The sequence below is a fragment of the Siniperca chuatsi genome, linkage group LG14 (assembly GCF_020085105.1).
Source record: "Siniperca chuatsi isolate FFG_IHB_CAS linkage group LG14, ASM2008510v1, whole genome shotgun sequence".
Classification (NCBI taxonomy): Eukaryota; Metazoa; Chordata; class Actinopteri; order Centrarchiformes; family Sinipercidae; genus Siniperca; species Siniperca chuatsi.
The window spans coordinates 25,878,149-25,887,771 of record NC_058055.1 but is presented as its reverse complement, the minus strand read 5'-3'; the positions used below and the strand labels follow the sequence as shown (position 1 = coordinate 25,887,771).

Below are 9,623 nucleotides of genomic sequence, written 5' to 3'. Positions count from 1 at the left end.
TCCACTGTGACCTCACATGAACCTCAGTGTTATCGGCACATTGTGAAGTGTGTGGCTCCCTCTAGCCGATGTATTAGGTTTTACATTAGTATTTAAAGTGAACTAAAGTTAAAGTTAAAAGTGGCTTTCCTTACGTTTTCTGTGCAGTATGCCCCTTTCGTATTATACATTTGACAATGGGTTTATATATTTATGTATTTTTAACCTTCTCCTGACAACATGCTGTCTGAATATAGGCTACAAAGAAATAACCGCATACTATATTCATTTAATTAGTTTTATTGACAAATCAATAATTAATGAAAACCAAATTGTTAAGCAGACATGAACTAAAAGCAGATTTTTCAAAAGTGAATGTGCATATATACTGTACATAAAGCGAAAATAAAACTGTAAATTGCTGCACTCTATATTTCTATGTAACGATTATTTAAAGTTGAATTTTGTTTGCATTCGGCTTATGCTGGTGCTAATGGGGATCCCAATAAAAAAAGAAAGAATTAAGAATAACCAAAAATTAAAACAAACAAAATTACATCTTAAACTGAATTCATTAGTTAATAAATCAAGAACAGTTGCCTATAAGTCATTGGACAGTTACTTCTACGTGTAACCAGGATCAGATATTATTTTTTTGTTAAAGTAAGAGTATTAAAAATAAAAAGGGAAAGACTCGGGTCATAATAAAAAAATAAATAAATAAACCTGATTTCGTTCATTTTGTAAAACCTTTTATGATGCCGGAGGGTTATTAAGTTAACCGTCTTAGTTAACATATTTAAAGTAGTACACATTTGTAGCTAGAGACACTTTCAGTCAGTAACATGAGCTCTTTAGGGTTTTTTTTAAATCACTAGTCTTTCTCAAAGGGCTTCAGTCTACAGTGTAGATATTTCAATAAAACACAACCTGCTTCGGCTGTTACTAACATGTTATACGTGACAACCCTGGTGGTGATGATGAGCGAGGAGGTCATGTGTTCTTGGCGCTGACTAGGACGATTTGGATGTTTCTTCTCCTCATCTCTCTGGACATCTGACACCAGGTGCAGGGTGTACAGCAGGTCGCATACAAGCAGTCGTTACACATGGTGTCCTGCAGACAAAATACAGTGACGTCAGGTCAACAGGTGAACAATCTGATCTACAGGCTGGATCTTACACGGGTGTCAGGGGGGAAATCTGTGATGAACCACTGCCTTTAATTATTAATTAAAAACACTTGGTATACATATTTCCTCCCTCCATTTAGTAATTCTTACCTCAAATTTAATTTGTAGCCCTGAAATACTGAGACTGTCCTCAGTCTGACCATGACTAAGTTGTTCTTTTAACCTTGATAACAAAAGGTTTCTTCACGAAGTAGCTTTTTAAATTCAAGCTATGATCTTTCCCAAAGTCTAACTAAGTACTTTCTGTGTCTCGACATAACCAAACCTTGATTGTAGTGGTGGCAGATAAGAAAACACAACTTTTTAATACCCCCAAATGACATTGCTGTACCTCAGCATTAGTGAATACATAATGTAATAATAATAATAATAATAATAATAATAATCATAAAATCTATGGGTTACGTTCCCAAAATGATATGTTCTCTCCTCCATCTGAGAGATTTTCCCAAAGCCCCTTTCTTTACTTTACTGTCCCCCTTCAGTTTTGGTATCATATTGTAACTGTGAAATATGTTAAACCATAATTACTTTATAGGTTCCACTCAATATCAGTTGTGTTAACACCATTCTTCCCAACTTTAGTTTTGTTTCCTGCTACTGTACACATTATTTACAAAATACTTAAGAGTATAATTCATTTCCCCTTTCCTCTAAAATGCCCAGTTGTTACTCCCTTGTTGTACCTACATTTAAGAACCAGGAGGAATCGGTAAGTAGTTTGTTGGTATCTGATTGATAATATGAAATTACACTGTAAAACGCAGGCTGAATTGTGTCACAAAAACGTTAATATGAATCATTATTGAAATAGTTATTTGTAGCAGTTTGGGAAGGCGCTGACAACTGACAACATCCTGCTGAGCGCCTTACTGTTCTCTTCTGCAAATAAAACAACAGCTACAAAATCATTTCTACACACCCACAGGCTTGAATTTCTTATGAAGACTTTTATAATTTATAATAATTTATAATATTGCTGAACATAATATCACCAGCTCAAAATCTTTTTGACCATTAATTGTGCCAATAACAAATGACTTTGCTGTAAATAAGTTATAGAGGACTACAAATGATTTATTTAAAATGTTTGGTGGGTGAATTGTCTCCCTTTGCTCTCCATAAAATTACACTTATAGTAAATATCAGAATCAGAAATACAGGTCAAAAGATTACAGATTGGGACTTTAAAGCAGCCAGGGCTCAAACATTTCTGCCAACTAATGACAATAACAGCAAAGAATTGTGGCCTTACTTTGATGCCGTAGCGCTGCCGCATGGAGACCCTCATGGACATGGTGATGGGCGGGATGCAGCCGAAGATGTCCAGCAGGGGGAGACAGAGACACTGGCCATAGTCCCTGGTAGTTTTACAGGCAAAGCAGGGACAGCACCAGAAAGCAAAACAACCTTAACCAGGAAACAAATACACAGAAAAGCAACAGATAAACAACACAGATACAGATAAAAGACACACCTACAAACACTCAGAGACAAAGAAACAGTGTTGTAAGACAGAAATTAAGATATGGGGAAGTTCTTTCTCAGTCTTATGTCTTTCCTTAACATCATTCAAGAAATATTTTAGATTTCAGGTTTGGGTAAAACTCTCTCACATCAGATGTGTTGTTTGTTTGGATAAGAAAAACAAGAATGACGACTTGCCCTGACAGTGAACAAACAAGGCCCTTTTGTCACAGAGGCTTACCACGACTCTGGGCAAAAATAAAAATCAACACTGAGTTGATCAAAGAAGAGTTTAACTTTAATATTTGCTCTTAAAAAGTTACTAGATAAATATGTATCAGATTAAAAAAACGCTTGACTTCATGAACATATTTATCAGTTTATCATCCAGCACTTGCACTGGTGTGGATATTAATCAGTCACTGAAGCACAGACACTTACACTCGGGCACATTGTCACAGCAGTCACATATCCCAGATCCCCACTCATCAGAGTCTCGGGCCTCCATCACAGGCTGAGGCTGCCTGATGACCAGTGTGGACATGATGGCTTCTAAAAGGAGAAACCAGGACGCAGAGTTCACGTTACACATGTTTAATAATGTCACATGCGTAAGATACAAGCATACACAAAGTGCAAACAACGAATTCCTGGGAGTTGGCGATACCCCTGCTACGACATTGAAACAAACAAATTACAAAATATTTGCTATACTTGGATGGTCTTCATGGGACTTTAACACAAGAGACTGCTGTTCCCTTCTCGTTTCCTAACAACAGTCAGCGTTGGTTTCTTTGAACCATGACCACGATGTTTCCCTAACTTTAACCAAGTGGTCCTCTAACCATGATGAAGTAGTAATTTTACCCCAGACCATGATCGTTCTCTAACCCTAACCATGCCATTTTTGTGATTACCCCTAACCAAACCTTAACCACAGCGTTGTCAGCTCAGAAAACAGGACAAACGTCCTGTCGATAGGGGCATCAGATCAGAAAACGCTTACATATGGAGGGGAATTACAAACAACATATTTTAAAACTGTAAGACTTTTGTGTTTAAGTAACGCAAGTTGTCTAAACAAGTGTGTATGGCAAGCCAACCCCTTTCCCTGGTTTCAGAGAATTTCCTTGATTTGTGGTGGCCCTTTGAAAAGGCTAACCTGACAGTGGAATCAAACGTTAAGCCTGATTTGTACAGAAAATCAGAAGCTGAAGACGCAACGAAAATGATAGTCCAGTGCGAACATCCGCCCTTAATGAGTCACAGCTTTTGGCGTGCATTACAGGTGAGTCTGCGAGGGCGGTCTGACTGAAATCAGCATGATGTGCTTGAGGGCTCTCTCATTGACTTTTTTTTAATTTATTTTTTAAACCCTTTCTGCACACATTCCCTCAATTCACTTCGCAACATTTATAAAATGCAACTCCAATTTTAGGCTCTAAAATCCTCAGTCATCTAAATCAGCCATTATGTATAATGGTATATACATAATTTTATACTTTCAAAATGAAAATTATATATTTTCAGCCAATGCACAATGAAGAACTTATGAACGTATAAATGGCAAAATATCTATCTTAGAAAAGTCCCCTTTGACATAAAGTTGAGAAAAGTCATAGATACTAAAACAGGACACATTAGACTGACCTATGGAAATACAAATAATAAATACAATTCAAATAATATGTGATGGCACTTCGTTTTAAAGAAAAGTTCTTTACAAAAAAAGCATAAAATCATTACATGAGAGAAAAATTAGATGACAAACACTAAATATAGACACATTAAGAATAATAAAAGCAAATATTTGTATAGACCACTATTTATGTATTACAATTGCGGTCTGATCCTAAAGAGCACATTTAATGTCTTACCTGTGTGTCTGTGTGATGAGAAATCTCTGAGTCGTACGTCCTGTTACAGCTGATATCTGCACTGAGAAGCTGCCATTTCTCAGTCAGCTCAGAAATACCTGCAGACAAGAGAACACCTGAGAGAGCAAACCGAACAAACCAGTCGGTCCTGTGCTTCTTTAAATCACTCTTATTATTTATAGTGAACAGCAGACAAAAAAGGGTGGGGCCATGATTTGATCACCGACAAACCCACGTCATGGCCTAACGAGCAAAGATTACATGACATTGTTTTCACGAAAAGTTCTGGATGTGAACTCTGTTGCTTTATTTAAATGAATGTCAGTCAACGTGCATCTAGATTATTTCATTCAAAAATCATAGTTTGTATTTCTGCAGCTAATTTTCATCATCAGTCGCTGTTGTACAGTAGCTTTCAGTTGCCAATTAGCTGGGGGGGGCTGGCAGATGTCGACAAACATGGTGCGTCCCAGATCAAGGGAAGCAATACCATGAACGGACGTCATTCATTTCTAAAGACTTGCTAGCTACTGCTGTTACTTGTAGCGTTAGGTGACCTTTTAGTTTGCTAGGTGATTTTTTTTCTTAATGTGACTACAAAGCATGGCTTGCATTTACACCTGTCTAACATCCAATCACAGTGTGAGCCAGACCACCTCCAGATGTGGAGGTGATCGCTGATCCGATCTTGCCTTTATACCTGACACCAGATGGGATATCCAGATCCAGGTCACATGCAAATGGGGTCAAAGCGTTTCACTGCTTCTTGCATAGCGACCCATCCTCTCTTCCTATACGATTGTTGAACATTAGTACAAAATGGCAGCTCTAAAAATACACCCTTGCTCTTTGATACCATAGAACTGACAGGAATTTTTATGATGAAGGAGCAGAGAGATGAAGGAGAAGGTTTTGGGTTTTTTTTTTTTTTTTTTTCATACAAGTGGTCGAAAAGGCCCAGACTGAGGACACTGGAGGGATTATATATCCCATCAAGCCTGGAAACACCTCAGGATCCTCTAGTAGGAGCTGGAGAATGTGGCTGAGGAGAAGGAGGAACAGACTGATGGACAGAACTGCCCTATTTTTACATAATGGCAGTGTTATAGCTGATGGTCTGAGTACAAGCTGATTGTAAGAACAAGGTTGGTCTGTGCCTTCCAAAATGACCCATATGACTGTTCTTAAAATGACTCATACGCGCATGACTAAAACTACCTGGTTAAGATTAGTGAAAGATTGCCTGCATGGTTAAAAGGAAAAGACGTGCTGCAACTTGCAAGTCTCTGGAGTCAAAATCGCATGTGCCTCGGTGTGAGATTATACGTCAGTATAAAAATGTCACACTACTTTTGCCTTTTGTTACATAGCTAAAATTTACATGTGTAACCAAGGTCTCTGAAATACAGAGCAGCTACATTTCTCTCTTACTGTGTACAGTAACTAAAAATGGCTGGGACTAATGGTTGTGAAATTCAGGTCACAGAACAAACAAGTCAACTGCATGGGTGAAAGTGACGCAACATGTGGTTTTGGGACTAAAAGGTCACCTGTTTGTCCTCCTTTAGAAAATCTGGGCGGGAATCATGAATGAATAAACTTCTCCCATCCTTTAACAATTACTGTCAAGAAACATTTTAATGAGGCACAACATCGCCTGCAAGCCACAAACCACAGTAAACGCTGTGGATGTACTGTGAATGAAGGAGAACAATGCCCACAAAACCCCTGACGGAGAATATACCGGCTGTGATCAAGTGAACAAAGCAACATAAAGATGACTAAAATAAAGAGTGTAGAAGTGTGTTTTAAATAAAATGAATGGCAGGCAAATGCTGATGAATTTGTTGGGGATTAATTACTTTGCTCGTTCCTTACCAACCATCATTTAGAGCATGTAAAGATGTAGGATTGTTGCCTCAATACATTTAGGAATACAAAAAGGATACAATAAAATGCAAAAAAAGGTAGAGATTTGAATTGACAGCAGTGCCAAACAGAAACTCATTCGACAGACGCTGAGCTGCCCTACCCTGCATTCCTGTTCAGCCAACAAAGACAGCTGAATGCCACAGTGATAACCTGCTTTACATACACATTTAGTCACAGTTACTCACTTGAGCATTGCCTGGAAATACCTGAATAGAATGTAATTCGATGGAGCATTGTGCAAGTTCAGGTAGAACACTGCAGCTTGCATTAGCAGATTCATTCTCAGTGTTTCGGTCATTCTTCAGCCTCATTGGCTCATTGATACATCAGCTGATCAGCTCCTAGCTAACAAGAAACATCTATTCATATAGGTGCACAGGTGTTCCTCCTCCACCACCAACAGCTCCTCCTCGTATGTGTTGTAGCTTTGATATTATTCACTTTGCTAAGATCTAGTGTTCATGTTACAGGTATCTGTGAATTCTGTATGCTATAGTAAGGGCTAATTATTTTAGTTTTTAATTTTAAAAAGCTGGGAACATATCTACTTATTTTGAAAAAAACAACAGCTTCAATCCGTGAAGAGCTACGTTAGCATTAGTAACAGTTACCTAATGTTATAGTTCCCTCAAACAATGTAACGTTATAACGAAGATGCAAATCAGAAAGGATTGGACCGCTTATGAAAAGTCGCTCTTCTTTAAGAACAGAGTGGACGTGGGATCCCAATGTATTACCAATGGGGCATGTCGAAGGTCATTTGTTCACTCCGATCTACTGCCGTGGCTACCACGCCTGCAGAGGACGCACCTGTGGTCATCACGGTGAATAAACGGTGTAAAACCCAGCTTCTAGAGCATCTTGACAGTTACAGAAATCTTTTAATCTGTTATAACCCAGAAATTAGAAAAGCAAGGCAAGCACTTCCGCGATCGTCAATTCAATGTACAGGCGGTCACCCAGTGCGACGGTGTAGCTCATAATGCATTTTATATATGTTTAAAATATATCAGGCTTTGGCTACACAGACAATACTTGGTAGTTTGATCGATTTTTTGTTAGATTTGTTCTTTTCAGCGGATTTGTTAACAATAAAAAAAATATACCATCGTCAGCTTTATCCTTTAACGTGACAGTAGACTTAGAGAAGGCCGTAGCTACTGTGTGGTAATGTCAAGACTATCGGTGGCTTTTGGTGATACTGCCTGTTTCAGCAGCTTTCCCATTACCTTTAACCCAGATTGACAACTACCATGAGCCAGCACAAACTGAGTAAACTGACCCTGCTGTACTATGATACAGCTCAGCCCTTGAGCTAACATGTGAACAGCAGCTTTTGAAGGCCGACGATCACATGATTTAGTGAAATCCTTAAATAGTTGGAATAGTGGAGAGTAGTTAGGATTACAACAACCTCACGCTCTTGACTTGTATCTTAATATCCATGCACGTGCAACGGCCGCAAACATGCTAATAGAATGAATACAATGCAGTAGATAAAAAATTCATTACTTATATGCATGACATATACGACACATAATGATTCAACATTGAGCTTTGGCCTTTTGAGTGTTAGATTCAGCAAGCCTACGTACCTGCTTTTTTCAACTTCATGAATACCTCCCGTTCAAGAGTGCGCATTCATGAGAAAATTTAAATAAAGGACACCTGTTCCGCTCTGCTGGTGGGCAATTTTCATTCACAAAAATGTCACCCAAGAGTAATAAGAACACTTCGCACTGCAGGGCTTGAAGTCCTGCGGTTGGAAATCAGCAGCCGAAACATTTATCAGCATCAGTAGTCATATTAGGGGCCCCGAAACAATCCTAAAATGTTATTACAGCTGTCAGCGCTGTCATTGAAGGGCCTTACAAAGACAGAAATAAAGAGGGACAGGTTTGACAGGGTGTCAGATGCCAATAAATGTCTTGCTAAAACAAAGCCTTTCATGACTAAAAAGGGAGGCAGTCAAAGAGACGCGAGCATCCTGGAAATGGATGACAGAATGAATTTCCATGATAGAAGAAGTTACAGTCGGGTGTTTGTTTGTTTGTATATATATATATATATATATATATATATATATATATATATATATATATATATATATATATATATATATATATATATATATATATATATATATATATATATATATATATATATATATATATATATATATATATATATATATATATATATATATATATCTATATCTATATATATCTATATATATATCTATATATATATATATATATATATATATCTATATATATATATCTATATATATATATATATATATATATATATCTATATCTATATCTATATCTATCTATCTATCTATCATCAACTCACTGATACGGTGACAGAATAGTCATTTTACATTAAGTTTTATTTTATTTTGTATATTTATGTAACATATGTTAACTCTGAATCCATTCAGATTAAGAATGTTTAAACCAACCAAGGGTTTTCCCCCCTGTGGCAACAGGCAGACTATCTGAACATGAGGTCCAATGTGTATATTGAATCACACATACAGGCAATGACTTCCTGAACCCTGCTATTTTGTTGCAAGGACTGGTTGTTGAATATGTGGTCACTCAACCAACACACACACACACACCTTAAACCCTGTTGTTTAACGATCCTCCTGCTTTGTCCACAGGAGATAAACCTGCTGAACTCAGGAGGTGAAGACCACAGAGCAAATGTCTGATCAGAGCAAACAGACAGCAGCGCAGCAGCCCTGCAGACTGAGGTTAAAGTCTCTCCACAGTCAACATAACACAGACCTTTTGTGCGAAACCCCAAAAAGTCTCTCTCAGAGGTGTCAGCAACAAGCCAACTGAGTGCAGAGAAAACAGGAAGATACATTTTAATGAAATGATGCATGTAGCAGCTACAGCAACCCTGTCTCCTAAAAAATCTGCTTATATACTGATAATTTGCAACAAATATGTTTTGAAAGAAACAATGTTTTCCCACAATATCCGCTCATGCCAACCAGAGCATTATTAACATTTTAATGTTTCTGTTTAGGCAACTCAAAGCACTAAAATTAGGAAAAGGTCTTTGATGAAATACAAATATTCAACTAAGTGTAGGACACTCTGTGCAAACAACGTTGAGTTGTTGTGAACACATCTTAGTGCGTGTGCTCTTTGCTTCTCCTC

General features: G+C 37.6%; 1 protein-coding gene across 1 annotated transcript; it reads right to left on the bottom strand.

Moving 5' to 3' along the window:
- Positions 1-263: 263 nt before the first annotated feature.
- On the bottom strand, positions 264-4,613 carry LOC122888302 (cornifelin homolog B-like). Its single transcript, XM_044222600.1, has 4 exons — positions 4,516-4,613; positions 3,080-3,190; positions 2,427-2,581; positions 264-1,095 (listed from the first exon to the last, which is right to left on the bottom strand). The coding sequence occupies exons 2-4, from the start codon at positions 3,180-3,182 to the stop codon at positions 973-975; spliced, it is 381 nt and encodes a 126-aa protein (XP_044078535.1). The 5' UTR covers positions 3,183-3,190; positions 4,516-4,613; the 3' UTR covers positions 264-972.
- Positions 4,614-9,623: the final 5,010 nt, after the last annotated feature.

What these genes read in the sequence shown, in the direction of transcription:
- LOC122888302 (XM_044222600.1), bottom strand. Translation starts at nt 3,182, where the DNA reads ATGTCCACACTGGTCATCAGGCAGCCTCAGCCTGTGATGGAGGCCCGA. An exon ending in CTGTGACAATGTGCCCGAGT is followed by an intron (nt 2,582 to 3,079) that starts GTAAGTGTCTGT and finishes TTCCTGGTTAAG; the next exon opens with GTTGTTTTGCTTTCTGGTGC. An exon ending in GGCAGCGCTACGGCATCAAA is followed by an intron (nt 1,096 to 2,426) that starts GTAAGGCCACAA and finishes TTTTGTCTGCAG; the next exon opens with GACACCATGTGTAACGACTG.